The sequence below is a fragment of the Chiloscyllium plagiosum genome, unplaced genomic scaffold, assembly GCF_037043375.1.
Source record: "Chiloscyllium plagiosum isolate Xiang-an unplaced genomic scaffold, Cpla_swu_hap1 HiC_scaffold_44, whole genome shotgun sequence".
NCBI classification, from domain to species: Eukaryota; Metazoa; Chordata; class Chondrichthyes; order Orectolobiformes; family Hemiscylliidae; genus Chiloscyllium; species Chiloscyllium plagiosum.
The window spans coordinates 22,480,500-22,495,959 of record NW_028270182.1 but is presented as its reverse complement, the minus strand read 5'-3'; the positions used below and the strand labels follow the sequence as shown (position 1 = coordinate 22,495,959).

The 15,460-nt window shown below is 46.3% G+C and overlaps 1 protein-coding gene across 5 annotated transcripts in view; it reads right to left on the bottom strand.

The window, feature by feature from the left end:
• LOC122548353 (misshapen-like kinase 1) overlaps positions 1 to 14,259 on the bottom strand; it is a 309,681-nt gene extending 295,422 nt beyond the window's left edge. For 3 of the 5 annotated variants that reach the window (XM_043686889.2, XM_043686890.2, XM_043686894.2), the window contains exon 1: positions 13,866 to 14,259. In XM_043686889.2, the coding sequence (XP_043542824.2) occupies positions 13,866 to 13,922 (57 nt within the window). In that variant the 5' untranslated portion in view covers positions 13,923 to 14,259. The remainder of the gene's footprint in view (positions 1 to 13,865) is intronic. The other 2 variants (XM_043686891.2, XM_043686892.2) reach the window with 1 other exon arrangement.
• Between the last annotated feature and the right edge of the window lie 1,201 nt (positions 14,260 to 15,460).

Sequence of the window (15,460 nt, the reverse complement as noted above, 5' to 3'; positions counted from 1 at the left end):
TTTACACAGACACCAAGCAGATAAACCTTAACTATTAGACTTCATTTTGCCACCCATCACATTCCACACAATGTGAGAATTTTCATTCGCTATCATGGGTAAGCGAACAACTAGATTCAGGAAAGGAAGCTGCATTGTTAGTCCCTTTTCAGTTAGTACTTGCTTTTGTGTGAAACAGAAACTGAAACCCAGAGTTTAACAAAGCCCAAATCTCTCAGTTTCTCCAGATTAAAATTGGGCTTCATATGTCCGCTCGGGTGGAAAATCAGATGATGATATCGCACAATGTGAAAATGAACACTGGATTTTCTCAAACACCCTAAACAATAACTGCTCCCTGAACCATCACCTCAAATGAGCTCCCTTAGAGTATCTTGTAATTATGTGCAACTCGCCATCTGCAACACTTTAAAAATAACTCTCTGGTAGTGAAGCTCTTTGGGAAGTTCTAAATGCGTGACCAAGTGCTGCATGAACACAAGTTCTTTTTTTAAAAATCTGCATTTGAAACAAAATTTTCTGTTCCTTCCACAGGTACATCAGCTCCTGATATTTCTAGTTGCTTCTCCGAGCTCCAGAAGGCAACCACAGGTTGTTCTGGTATAATGTAGCAGCTGTGTTCCTGTGCAACGCACGCTATAGAAAATGCGCTGTCGTAGATCACTAAAGAAGAAAGCTATGCCCATGCAGTAGAACGTTCGTGTCATCCAAACAACACCGACAATTTGTCAATCGCATTATAGCCAATTCGCACTGACGAAATGCACGTTGTAACAGAGAAAGCATGGTTGGGTAATATTTTCGGAGCTGTCTGCAGCCTGTAATATAGATGACCAATCTCCATTATGGCGTGAGATTGCACTCAGCAGGTCCCATGTAATTAAAAACACAACACTTTTACAGAATCCAAAACTTGATGGTAACTCAAGAGAAGTCTGGCAAGCAGACATCGAAGAGATTCAAAATCTGCACTCACACAGAGAATACTGGACCAAGGAGCACAAGTAGGAGGCGGTCATTCAGCTCTCAAGCCTTTTCCACCTTTAAATAAGATCAGGGCTGATCTGGATGTGGTCTCAATTCCTTTTTCCTGTCTGTCCCACACAGTTACCTTGACTCCCTTATCAATCAAAAATTTTAAAAAAAAAAGAATAGGCTCTCAAAATCTCCAACAAAAACAGATATTGGTCAAGAAACTCAGCAGGTCTAGCAGTATCTGTGGAGAGAAAGCAGATTTTCAGCTCCGAATGAGGAATACTGGACTCAGATATTGTCTCCCCTTCCTTTCTATAGCTGCCAGACCTGCTGAGATTCTCCAGCAATTTCTGCTTTTGAATCAAAAATTGAGATCAGCTTGGAATAAATTCAATTACCCAGACTCCACTGCTTACTGGGGAAGAAAATTCCACAGATAAGCAACCCTCAGAAAAGGTTTATTTCCTCATTTCAGCTAAGGCAAATTCTCTTGCTCTTAAATAATGCCTTTTATTTCTAGTTTTTTAAAAGGAAATGTCTTACATAGAACATCAAATAGTACAGCACAATGCTATGTGGAACACAACGTCAAATTAAATCAATCCCTTCTGCATGCCATTGGTCCATATCCCTTCATTCCTTGCATTTTCATGTGCTTCTCTAAAATCCCTTAAACGCTCCTAGTGTATCTGCTGCCACCACCACCACCACTACCCCTGGCAGCGCAATCCAGAATCCAACCACTCTTCATATAAAAAAGGTCCCTCACACCTCCCTTTAAAAACTTCCCCCCTCTCACCCTAAATGCCTCCTTTTTCTTGGTATCATCCCTTAAGTTGTTCAATGTTTCGTAAGATCACCTCTCATTCTTCTATAGCCCTTAATCTTAGGAGTTAAGTGGACTATTTCAACACAATTCTGTTTATTTTTCAAACAAGGAGACCAACCAAAGTCACACAGCTGCTTTATCACTTGTGTGGCTCAGAGATGATGAGCAATTCCAGTCACACTTACAAACAAAAATTAGCAGTTTGACATAAGGGAATTTGCTGCCCACCTCCCTGGCATATTCAGCACTGGCATAGAGGACCTGTACAAATCCAATTAATCCAAAGCAATTTTTCCTTAAATTGCACCAACATTGAGACACCTCAAATCATTGATTTCATTGCCCATGAAACAAATCCATGAGGCTTGAACAAAAGCGAGGAGACTGACCATGCTCTTCAAGATAATACAAATATCATATAATTTCTAGGTTTTAAAAGAGACTACCATTTTTGTTGGATCTTTAGATGTGGGAGTTGCTGGGCAGTTTCTCAGCATTAATTGCCATCCCCAAATGTTCCTGAATGAAGTGGCTTATTCAGCCACTTCAGGGGACAGTTAGGAGGCAAATACACTTGTGTTTGGAGTCAGAGATAGAGCTTTCCTTTCTTAAAAAAAGAACAACAGTGAACCCGATGAATTTTTACAATTGGTGGTGATTAAACGGTCACCATTAGACAAGACATTTATTCCAGATTTTCTTTTTTTTAAAAAGCTGAATTTAAATTTCAAAATAGGTTTATGTTGTGAAGGGATATGAACCATATCCCCAGAATATTAAACCAACGTTTTGGATAACTAATCCAGTGACATTCCAGGACACCACTATCAGGGACCATGTCATTGCCAAAAGATCACAATGACATGATTTTGTTTCTTTAAATTATTATGTCACTCAAAATTTCACTTGGTTTAAGACATTCTCAATGAGATGCTGAACTTATTTCTCAATGGGGTGTGGTATTACCATCAGACTGCTAATCCAAAGACCCAAGAAATGTTCTGGGAACCTGGATGCGAATCCTGCCACAGTAGATGGCTGTACTGAAATCAATATAAACAAGATCTGAAATTAAGATATCCAGTCCCTCTACACCTCCATCCGCCATGACCAGGGCCTCCAAGCCCTCCGTTTCTTCCTCTCCCGGCGTCCCCATCGACGCCACCTTGTGTTCCCACAAGAAAGTTGAACAGTTCATCAACTTCACCAACACATTCCACCTTGACCTTAAATTCACTTGGACCATCTGACACCTCCCTCCCCTTCCTGGACCTCTCCATCTTCGTCAACGATAACCGACTCACCTCCTCCCACCCGACCTCCTGCAGAAATGCTATCCCATATTCCCAATTCCTCTGCCTCCACTGCATCTGCTCCCAGAAGGACCAGTTCCACCACATAACATACCAGATGGCCTCCTTCTTTAAAGAAAGCAACTTCCCCTCCCTTGTGGTTGAAGATGCCCTCCAACCCATCTCATCCACGTCCCGCAACTCCGCCCTCGAAACCTACACCTTCAACCGTAACAAGGACAGAACCCCCTGGTCCTCACCTTGTACTCCACCAACCTCCGCATAAATCGCATCACCCGCCGACATTTCTGCCACCTACAAATGGACCCCACCACCAGGGATATATTTCCCTCCCCACCCCCATCAACCGTCCATAAAGGCCGTTCCCTCCGAGACCACCTGGTAAAGTCCACAGACCCCACACCCCACCCCCCAAAACACCTCACCCTCCCCTCCTAGCACCTTCAGCAGGAATTGCAAAACCTGCCCCACACCTCCCCCCAAATCCCACACCTCCCCCCTCACCTCCATACAAGGCCCCAAAGGAGCCTTCCACATCCAAAGTTTCACCTGCACTTCCACCCATGTCATTTACTGTATCTATAGCTCCTGATGAAGTCTCCTCTACATTGGGGAGACCAGACACCTCCTCACAGAGCGCTTCAGAGAACATCTCTGGGACACCACACCCATCAACCCCACCATCCCATGGACAAACATTTCAACTCCCCCTCCCACTCTGCCGAGGACATGCAGATCCTGGGCCTCCTCCACCGCTGCTCCTTCACCACCAGACGTCTGGAGGAAGAATGACTCATCTTTCACCTCAGAACCCTTCAACCTCATGTCATCAATGTAGGCATCACCAGTTTCCTCATTTCCCCTACCTTATACCAGTTCCAACCTTCTCGCTCAGCACCATCCTCATGACCTGTCCCATCTGTCAATCTTCCTTCCCACCTACCGCTCCACCCTCCTCTCCAACCTAACACCTGCCTCACCACCTCCATCTACTTACGGCACTTCAGCTACCTTCTCCCCAGTCCCACCCCCCATCCCAGCTCTTCGGACGCTGCCTGGCCTGCTGTCTTTTCCAGCACTCTGAAATTAAGAATCTAGTGATGACCACGAAACCATTGCCGATTGTTGAAAAACCCATCTGGGTCACTAATGCCATGTAGGGAAGGGAAACTGTCATGCTTACCCAGTCTAGCCTACACGTGACTCCAGAGCCACAACAATGTGGTTTACTTTTAGTTGACTACTGGGCAATTAGAGATGATCGATAATTGCTGGTCTGGCCAGCAATGTCCTGATCCCATGAATGAAAAACTTTACAAATTCCATAAACAACTTCCAACCCTTCAGATTCAATATTATTATTTCATCCCATCATTCTCTATGTAACAAAGCAAGTTCTAGTTTTTGCAGCATAAGCACATGGGGAAACTTTAAATATTGCCCAACAAAACTTCTAGGTGAACATAAACATCTGAACTGCATTGTAAACGTTACATCGACCTTTTCCAAATCAAAAAACACCTTATAATAGGTACAGGAAGTATCAACTTAGGAATTTGTCCCCAGTGTTACTGAAAAGTCAATTGTGCGCCAGCAGGAAGTACCTCTTTTGATTGGTTTCCTTTGGTGTTTTGAAATGAACCGCAGATTCCTTAAAGTAAAATACTTGACTATTACATCAAAATAAAACTTCCTACTGCACCATACAATACACTAGAGGACAAGGAGTTTCCAGAAACTCAAGTGTTTTAAATCAGACACTTTATGGCTCATATAAAGTGCCTCTCCTGCCACCTCTTGAAGGCCTGGACTTGCATTTTTGCAATACCTTCAGTAAAATATCCCAAGCAGCACTACAGATGAATTGATATGATTGTTGGAGGAAGTGAGGTGAGCCTGGTCTCACCCACTGGTACAACAGACTTAAAGGATTTAAAGCTTTCACATCGACAATTTGATCTTAGAATTATTGATGTAATTCACTCTGACCCATAAAAGATATTAGACCAGGTGACCAAAAAGGGGCTCAAGGAGCAAACTGTAGGCACAGCAGCAATAGTACAGGCACCTGTATAATGGAAAGAAGAATCTTCTAAATGGCAAAAAACCAGCAAGCACAATTGTGATGTATGAGCAAGACTTGTTATGTTGGGACACGAGCAGCAGACTTTCAGAGGAGCTCAAGTTTAGAGGGTGGGAGATTGGAGGTCAGCCAAGAGCACTTGAGAATGGCAGAATTGAGAGCCAACAAAAGGACACGACTTCAGAAACTGCTGAACTGAGGCAGGGATGGAGGTTGGGTGCCTTTAGGCAGCGCTAGAGAATCAAATTGTTTCGGTAACTAAAAAAGTCATGCTGTTAAAGTATTTCACCCCTCACTCCTCAGGACAAACACAAGAATATCACATTCCAAAGGGAACCAGAATTTATACTGAATTTATACTGAATGAGAAGAAAGTGCGAGCAAATCATCTTTGATCATTCAAAGTGCTGCCATAGACAATGCACCAGTAAACTGAAACTGCAGGGTAAACAAGCTGAAGTTGTTGTTCACATTGGTGCAAATGACATAGCTAGGAAGATTGACCAATGTTTTGCAATGACAATTCAGGGAGTTAGGTAGAAAACTAAAAAGCAAGACATCTAGAGTTGTAATCTCAGGATTACTCCCCATGCCACATGCTACTGAGGTTAGAAACAGTGACATAATACAATTGAACATGCAGCTAAAGAGATGATGTAGGGGGTACAGCTTCAGATAACTGGATCATTGGGATATTCTCCATGGAAGATGGAATCTGCACAAGAAGAACCGTTGCACCAATATCCTGGCAAGGAGGTGTGACAGTGCCACGTGAAAGGGTTTAAACTTGTGTGGCAGAGGATTGGAAACCAAAACAGCAGGTCAATAAGTGTAGAGATAGGGGAAGAATTCGAGACTAGGGCAAACATAGCTATGAGGAAGAACTGTCAGGGAGAGGTTGCTGAGCTCAGTGAAACTGGAGGTTTGAACTGTATTCGCTTCAATGCAAGCTGTATAACACATAAAATGGATGAATTTAGAGCCTGGACTAATGCAGGCAATTATGATGTTGTTGCTATCACAGAGACATGGTTTAAAAAGGGACAGGATTGGCAGCTTAACATTACGGAAAAAATAATTATTTAGATGGGACAGAGAAAGAAGCAAAAAGAGGTGGTGGGGGGCGCAGAGAGTTGCATTACCAGTTAGGAAGCAAATTACAGCTGTACTGAAGTAGGACACCCTGGAGGGATCCTGCAGTGAGGTATTTCGGTAGAGCTAAGGAAGAGAAAGGGTGCAATCACAATGCTGGGATTGTACTACAGACAGCAATTCAGGCAGCATCCGAGGACAGGCAAAATCGACGTTTCGGGCAAAAGCCCTTCATCAGGAATAAAGGCAGAGAGCCTGAAGCGTGGAGAGATTATCTCTCCATGCTTCAGGCTCTCTGCCTTTATTCCTGATGAAGGGCTTTTGCCCGAAACGTCGATTTTGCCTGTCCTCGGATGCTGCCTGAATTGCTGTGCTCTTCCAGCACCACTGATCCAGAATCTGGTTTCCAGCATCTGCAGTCATTGTTTTTACCTTGTACTACAGACATCCTAGCAGCCAACAGGAGACAGAGAAAGAGATAAGTAGTCAGATTCTGGAAAGATGTGAAAATAACATGGTTGTTGTGGTGGGCGATTTTAACTTCCCCTACACTGACTGTGACTCCCTTAGTACCCAGGGTTTGAATGGTGAGCAATTTGTTAGGTATATCCAGAGAGTCTTTTGAAACAATATTGGGATAGTCCAATGAGGGAGGTGCCATACTGTACCTGGTATTGGGAAATGAGCACAGTCAAGTGATCAAAGTTTCAATGGGGGAGCATTTCGGGAATAGTGACTATTACTGTGTACATTTTCAGATAATTATGGATAAGGACGAGCATGGAGGTGTTAAACTAGGGGAAGACCAATTATAACCAAATTAAGAAAGAATTGCAGAATGTGGATTGGAAGCGAGCGTTTGAGGGCAAATCCACATCTGATATGTGGGAGCCTTTTAAAAACCAGCTGATTAGAATGCAGAAAGGCACGTTCCTGTGAAAATGAAGGCCAGGAATGGCAGGAAGCAGGAACCTTGAATGACAAGGGAATTTATCAGCCTTGTTCAAAAAAAAAACATATCAAAAGTCTAGGCAACTAAAAACAGACAGACAGTCTTTGAAGAATATGGAGAAAGTAAGAAGGAGCTCATCAAATAGGGAGGCTGCAGGGCTAAAGAGGCCATGAAATCTCAAGGCATTTTATACACATATTAGGAGCAAGAGGATAATGAGGGAAAGGACAGACCCATTTGAGGAGACAGAAGGGAGGTTACGTGTGGAACCCAAGGAAGTGGGGGAGATCCTTAATGAGTACTGTATATACTACAGTAAAAGTTAACCTCACATAGAAGTTGACCCACTATTTTCGGCCAAAAAATCTGAAACTTTCCATACATCTCGTGTAAAAGTCAACCTTAGTTCTTCACAGATCAATATTTGTGAGTCAAAATATTATCCTGCACAAAAATGTTACAATAAGGAATTTTTTTTTCACATCAAAATTTTTTTTTGATGTACAATTCACACCAATTTGGCATGCAAGTTTAAGATGCATCAGGTCAGAGTTAGGTGACAGCCTTCCCATGTGTACAGCTCAGCTTGTTTTTTTTGTTGCTTCTTTTATTCGTTGAGAAATCAATTGGGGTTCTGCTAATGATATGGTATTTTGGACTGTAGCATGAATTTCAACCCCTCAAAAGTAGTATCTATGTAATAGTCAACCCCATAAATTAAACCTTTAAAACAAAAAATCAAAAAAAAAACTTTACTTTTACACAGGTATATATGGTACTTTACATCGGTATTCACCAAACAGAGGGACAAGAGAGATGCTGAGATTAGGGAAAGGTGTGTGAATACTCTCGAGCAGGTCAATGTAATGATGGAGGAAGTGTTGGGTGTCTTGAAATACACTGAAGTAGAAAAATCCCCAGAACCAGATGGGAACTATCCCAGGATACTGTGAGAGACAAGGGAAGAAATAGTTGAAGGTTTTAACAGATATCTTTGGCCTCAGGCAAGGTTCCAAAGGTCTGCAGAATGGCCAATGTCATTCCTTTGATCAAGAAAGGAAATAGAAATAATCCAGATAATTACAGGATGGTGCACCTAACGTCAGTGGTGAAGCTACTGAGAGGCAGGATTTATTCACATTTGGAAGCGAATGGACTTGTTAGCGACAGGATTGCAGATTTGGGCATAGAAATGGCAGACGGAATTTTGGAAGATCAAATTCAAGTGTGAATTATATAATAAATGGCAGAACCCTTCCGAGCACTGACATACAAAGGGATCTGGGTGTTCAGGTCCACAAATCCCTAAAAGGGGCAACACAAGTAGATAACGTGGTCAAGAAAGCATATAGCACGCCTGCCTACATTGGCTGGGTGCTAAATATAAAATTTGGTGAGTTACATAACAGCTGTGTAAAATTTTAGTTAGGCCACAGTTGGAAATTGCATGCAGTTCTGGTCACAACACTACCAGAAGGATGCGGATACTTTGGAGAAGGTGCAACAAGAATCAAGTAGGACACCAATCACAAAGAAGTTCGCACTGATTCAGTAAAGAATGCGCTGAAATACATAACCAAGCATCAATTTATTGCAAAAACAAAAGCTGTTTTCTAACTTCCAGTATTTAATCAAAAAACATTCTTGATACCTGTGGCACAACAAATCAAAGGCAATGGAGAGAGACATGGGTGAGGGGGAGGAAGTGAGGAAGCAGAAGATATGCTGGAGAGAGGAGCATCATCATACACATGTGCACGAGCAACAGTCTAGAAAGGAAACCATTAATATCAGTCAACATATATCCTAGAACAGGAAACTGGTCATCAAGTAGTTGGATGACAAACTGTTATCAACACATTTTCAAACGATTTCATGAGCCACAGTGTGTGGGTAAGAAATAAAAAGGACAAAGGATTGATCCTTCAGGAAATCCAGCAGTTGGAGAGGGATTAGAAAGAGAAGCTACAGCCAGAGATTCTTTAGCAATGACTGAATGAGTAAGCAAGTGCAGGCAGTGCCACTACAGAGGAGTTGTTGGAGGATAAATGATTTGGTCAGTCCTGTCTAAGATTGTAGACAGATCAAAAACAGGAAGGATTGATAGATCGTCATAACCAGTTTCTCTTGGATGTTTGCGACTTGAACAAAAGTTGCCTCAGGGTTGTTGCAGGGAAAGAAAACATTTTGGAAGTGTACAAAGATGCAGTTGTGCAAAGCAACAGGACAAGTTCTTTGTCCTTGGGTGGAGCTTTTTCCAGAACTAGAGGGCATAAGTTTACGATGAGGGGGTGAAAATTTAAAAGGGACCCAAGGGGCAACATTTTCACGCAGAGGGTAGTACATCTGTGAAATGAGCTGCCAAAGAAAGTGGTGGAAGCTGGTACAATTACAACATTTAAAAGGCATCTGGATGGGGATATGAATAGGAAGGGTTTAGATGGATATGGGCCAAGTGCTGGCAAATGGGACTACATCAGTTTCAGATATGTGTTGGGCATGGACAAGTTGGACCAAAGGATCTGTTTCCATGCTCTTTGGACTTGAACTGTGATAACACCTTCAAGGACTTTGGAGAAGTAAAAGCAATGGTTTACAGTTTGCAAAGACCAGTATTTTTCTCCTCCTGAATTTTTTAATACTGTGTTTTAGGAGTTGGGGGTGGGGGGGGAAGCACAAAGAGATGGTCTGATTGAAAAGGGAACCATTAACATCCACGAACATACTGCCCAAAAGATAATCAGGCAGCCAAATAGCACACTTATCAATAGTTCTAACAGCCGGATTTAAGTGACTCAGTAGGTCAAATGATTGCTTCTGAATCATATGGTTGTGTGTTCAAGCCTAGACTCCAGAACCTGACTGCAAACGTTGTGCCTGACACACCTGTACAGAAATGACGTAGTGCTGTATTGTTAGAGAGACATTCATTCTCATGAAATGTTGAACTTGGGACCAATTCGCTCATCTGGACACATATAAATAAACTTTTATAACAGAAGAACACAGATACTTCTCACATTTATTAGCCAAGATTTAGGACTTAAGAACAGCAAAGTTACGCTGCAACAGTATGAAGTGCATGGTCAGGGTAGAGAGGAAGAAATGTATTTTCCCTTGATGCAGGGATCAATGAGTAGGGTGGGTGACACAGATTTTAAAGCAAAGGGCAGAAGGTTTAGCAGAGTGAGGGGAAAAATTCTTTCATCCAGAGGGATTGCGGGAGTTTAAAACTCACTGCCTGTAATGGCGATTGAGACAGAAACCTTCCTAATATTGAAGAATTAATTAGATGTATCCTTGTGAAGCCAGGACAGACAAGGCTGGAAAACAGGATGAGAACAGCTTGGTGCTCGTTTTTGACTAGTGTGAACATGGGGGGCTATAGATCTGACTCTCACACAAAGGGAGCAAAAAATTCACAACACAATTGCCAAAATACCAGTGAAATTCCTTGGAAAATCCATGTAACAAAAGGGCTGTTATCAAGCACTGTAAACCTACAGCCCTAGATATAAACCAACAATGCTAGAACGAAATGCCTAAAATGCCAACAAAAAGTTTGGAAACATCAAGAGAGAGAAAGAACTTGTTTTACCCAAAAACCATTTTTAGAAGTTACACATCGAACAAACCTCAAGAGTAACGCTTGGAGAAAGCAAAATTCTAAAAGGTGCACAGTTGGGTAGGGTCAATCGGGTCATCTGTACCTATGAGCTTCTGTTATAGTCATGGGGTGATTACAGTGCTGGAGATCATTCAGCCCCTCAAATACATGCAGGCAGATAATATCAAAGGATGCTGGCAAACAAATGATCAGAAATGCCTTGCAGAGAGAACGAGGAAATGCAATACTAGGGTTCAACCCGACTATTTAGACACTAAAATTCAGCTGGAATCATCACAGATGATAGATTACAAGGAAGTCAATCCCAAAAAAGTAAAAAAAGGGCACAATTATTTAGATGTCGCTTGGCACAATATATGAAATAAAAGGGGCATCTGAATGTTTAAACAGTACAATATAGATCAACATCAAACAAATGTGAAAGGCTATAATGCGAATGTATAATAGAGGCCCCTAAAATAATGAAACACAATCTTATTTAAAAGCCAAGAAAACTAATTGCAAATAACTATGTTGGTTTCCCCAAAATATATAAGATAATTAAATTTTAATTTTATACATTACTTGACAAATTTCTAAAAGCCTCCATCCCACCTTTGTTATGTAAAAGGCATGGCATGTAGCTGCCTTAAGATGGGATGCTGTTCAAAAAGAACAAAGCAAGGGAGCAGGGTTGGGGAGAGGGAGCAGGGTTGGGGAGAGGGAGCAGGGTTGGGGAGAGGGAGCAGGGTTGGGGAGGGAACCGAGAACCGTGAGATGGGGGTGGGAGGGGGGAGATTAACAGGAAACTGAGAGGGAGGCTGGGGAGGAGGGGCAAAAATGGGAGACAATACTGGGGAGAAGGAGGAATTCAGGGTCGGGGGTGAGAATTGCAGAGAGGGTGGGCTATGGTGAGAGGGTAAGCATGGTGAGAGGTAGGCTAGGTGGAAGGAGAATCGTGGGGGCAACAGAGGGGAGAGATGGGGAATTGTGGGGTGGGGGAATTGTGGAGGCTAGGGACGGAGATAAGGGGGAATCGTGGAGTGGACAGCAAGGGGAAATTGCAGGCTGCAGGAGGCAGTGCCGGGGGAGCATGGAACGTGGTGTGGGATGGAGGAGGAGCGGTAATTGTGGGAGGGAAGAAGTGGTGAGGGTGGGCTAGCAGGAATCAGGGGAGGGGCAATCATGGAGGGTGTGGGGATATAACTGTGATGGGTTAAAACTCACTGCCTGTAATGGTGATTGAGACAGAAACCTTCCTAATATTGGGTTCCGACATATGGGTCGGAATCATGGGGGGGTGCAAAGGTAATCATGGGGGGGGAATGGGGGGTGGTAATCTGGGGGAGAAGAGAGGAATCATGGAGGGGTTGAAGGGAATGACAAATTAAGATCAGGAACTGGAGCGGGAAGACAGGTAATCATGGGGGGGTAATTGTTGGGGGGAGGGGTAATTGTTGGGGGGGTAATTGTTGGGGGGGTAATCGCAGGGGGTGGGGGGAGGGAAGGTAGTTATCACAGGGAGGGAGGAAAGGTAATCGTGGGGGGGTGGAGGGAGGGGAGGTAGCCGTAGGGGTGGAGGAAGGGGAGGTCATCATGGGGGGAGGAGAGGTAATCGTGGGGGCGGGGGAGGGAGGAGAGGTAATCGTGGGGGCGGGGGAGGGAGGAGAGGTAATCGTGGGGGCGGGGGAGGGAGGAGAGGTAATCGTGGGGGCGGGGGAGGGAGGAGAGGTAATCGTGGGGGCGGGGGAGGGAGGAGAGGTAATCGTGGGGGCGGGGAAGGGAGGAGAGGTAATCGTGGGGGCGGGGGAGGGAGGAGAGGTAATCGTGGGGGCGGGGGAGGGAGGAGAGGTAATCGTGGGGGCGGGGGAGGGAGGAGAGGTAATCGTGGGGGCGGGGGAGGGAGGAGAGGTAATCGTGGGGGGAGAGGAGTGGGGAGGAGAGGTAATCGTGGGGGCGGGGGAAGGAGGGGAGGTAATCGTGGGGGCGGGGGAAGGAGGAGAGGTAATCGTGGGGGCGGGGGAAGGAGGAGAGGTAATCGTGGGGGCGGGGGAAGGAGGAGAGGTAATTGTGGGGGTGGGGGAAGGAGGAGAGGTAATCGTGGGGGTGGGGGAAGGAGGAGAGGTAATCGTGGGGGTGGGGGAAGGAGGAGAGGTAATCGTGGGGGTGGGGGAAGGAGGAGAGGTAATCGTGGGGGTGGGGGAAGGAGGAGAGGTAATCGTGGGGGTGGGGGAAGGAGGAGAGGTAATCGTGGGGGTGGGGGAAGGAGGAGAGGTAATCGTGGGGGTGGGGGAAGGAGGAGAGGTAATCGTGGGGGTGGGGGAAGGAGGAGAGGTAATCGTGGGGGTGGGGGAAGGAGGAGAGGTAATCGTGGGGGTGGGGGAAGGAGGAGAGGTAATCGTGGGGGTGGGGGAAGGAGGAGAGGTAATCGTGGGGGTGGGGGAAGGAGGAGAGGTAATCGTGGGGGTGGGGGAAGGAGGAGAGGTAATCGTGGGGGTGGGGGAAGGAGGAGAGGTAATCGTGGGGGTGGGGGAAGGAGGAGAGGTAATCGTGGGGGTGGGGGAAGGAGGAGAGGTAATCGTGGGGGTGGGGGAAGGAGGAGAGGTAATCGTGGGGGTGGGGGAAGGAGGAGAGGTAATCGTGGGGGTGGGGGAAGGAGGAGAGGTAATCGTGGGGGTGGGGGAAGGAGGAGAGGTAATCGTGGGGGTGGGGGAAGGAGGAGAGGTAATCGTGGGGGTGGGGGAAGGAGGAGAGGTAATCGTGGGGGTGGGGGAAGGAGGAGAGGTAATCGTGGGGGGAGAGGAGGAGGGGGAGGAGGGGGCGAGAAGGTGTCAGACACGGTGGGAAAAGAGGGAATCGTGAGGGGGAACTGTGAGGAGAGGTCAAATCGGGGTTGGTGACGGGGAGAAGGGGGAATGGATGGTGGGGGGAAATCGGAATCGGCGGAAAAATGGGGAGGGGGGGGGGGGGGGGTGAGTCAGTAGAGGGGACGGGCAATTGGTGCTTTGCCTTACCCGGAGAGCTGAAAGGTCGATGTCGTCCAGACTGCGGGCGGGAGGCTCGTTCGCCATCTTCCTGCGCCGGTTGATGGCCGGGGAAGAGATGTGCGGCCCTCTCTGTGCTCAGCAGAGGCAGAGGCCCAGGCCCGGGCCCGCGGCCCCGATTTCACAGACTCACAGGCGCCGAGCGGACACTGACTGACGGGGTGGAGGGTGACGAGGGGGACACTCCGCCTGAGGCCTGTTGTTAGTCTCCTGTGGGTGTGGGATCGGGGGCAGGTGGAAGGGGGAACCTGGCCTTAAAACCTTGGGCGGAGACAGCTGCCACTGCTGAAGATATGCCACCGCTCCGTCCTCTCCTCCGCCTCCATTCCCGGCTCCAAACGACAGCCTCCAGCTCTTCCCTACCCCCCCCAACCGGTAACCAAGGGCAACGTCGCCGACACGCCCAAACACCTGACGTTTAGCCCCGCCCCCAGTCGGCGTCAAAAACCCGCCCCGTGTATGACGTCTTTACCCCCGCCCACGTAGCCGTCACGTTCACCCCGCCCTGCCCCTCAGACCAATCGGCACAACAAGCAGGACCGACATGACCTCTCCGCAACGTTCAGCTTCCGGTTCCGCCTCTCCGTCAGGTTAAGCCCCACCCCGTTTTGTCGTCTATGGCCATCCTCACCAAAGCGCGAAGTAACCAAACGTCATCCGACCGAGCGCCCTGGTTAATGTGTCTGAATGACGTCATGGCGCTCGCACATGCCGCACGTGGGGTTGCGCATGGCGCCTGCGCACTCCGACGTGAACGTGCGTTCAGCAACAGGTAGTTGGCCATTCGCCTCCAGGTGAACTCCAAATGAACCAAAGGAAGGCCTCCCCTTATAGGAAATCAGAGAGGCAGGAGTTAAATATAAGGGCACAAGGACCTTATGGGACTGCTCTCACTCAGACAGAGGGAGAAGGCTACTGGGTGGTAACTTGAATGTCACTTGACCTCTGGTGAGGGGAAAATGACAAGCAACATGAATTTGACTGGGACAACACTACTATTATAGGACAAGCCAAACAGAGAACAGCCAGGGAATTCCTAGAGGCATGGCACTCATCCACAGATTCAATCAATAAGCACATCCTGGACCCAATATACCGACCACTGCAGCGGACAGCTGGAACTGACAACCCGAAGCAGCAGATTCAAACCACTGCAAATGCCGGAGGAAAGATCACAGAAGCGCTTCACAGGAGGCTCCCAAGCACTGAGGATGTCACCTAGACAGGGGACGAAACGTCTGCAACACAAATTCCCAGCTCGGCAAACAGAACCACAACAACGAGCACCCGAGCTACAAATCTTCTCACAGACTTTGAGGGGAAAATGGGCCTTCAATTTTATACTTCAATGTAACATGCACCTCAATCTAATGAATACCTCAGTTGAGCACACACTTCAATCATAGAGACGTACAGCACGGAAACAAACTGTTCAGTCTAACTAGTCAGTGCTGACCAGATATCCTACATTAGTCCCATTTGCCAGTATTTGGCCCATATACCCTCTGAACCCTTTCTATTCATATACCCATCCAGATGCCTTTTAAATGCTGTAATTGTACCAG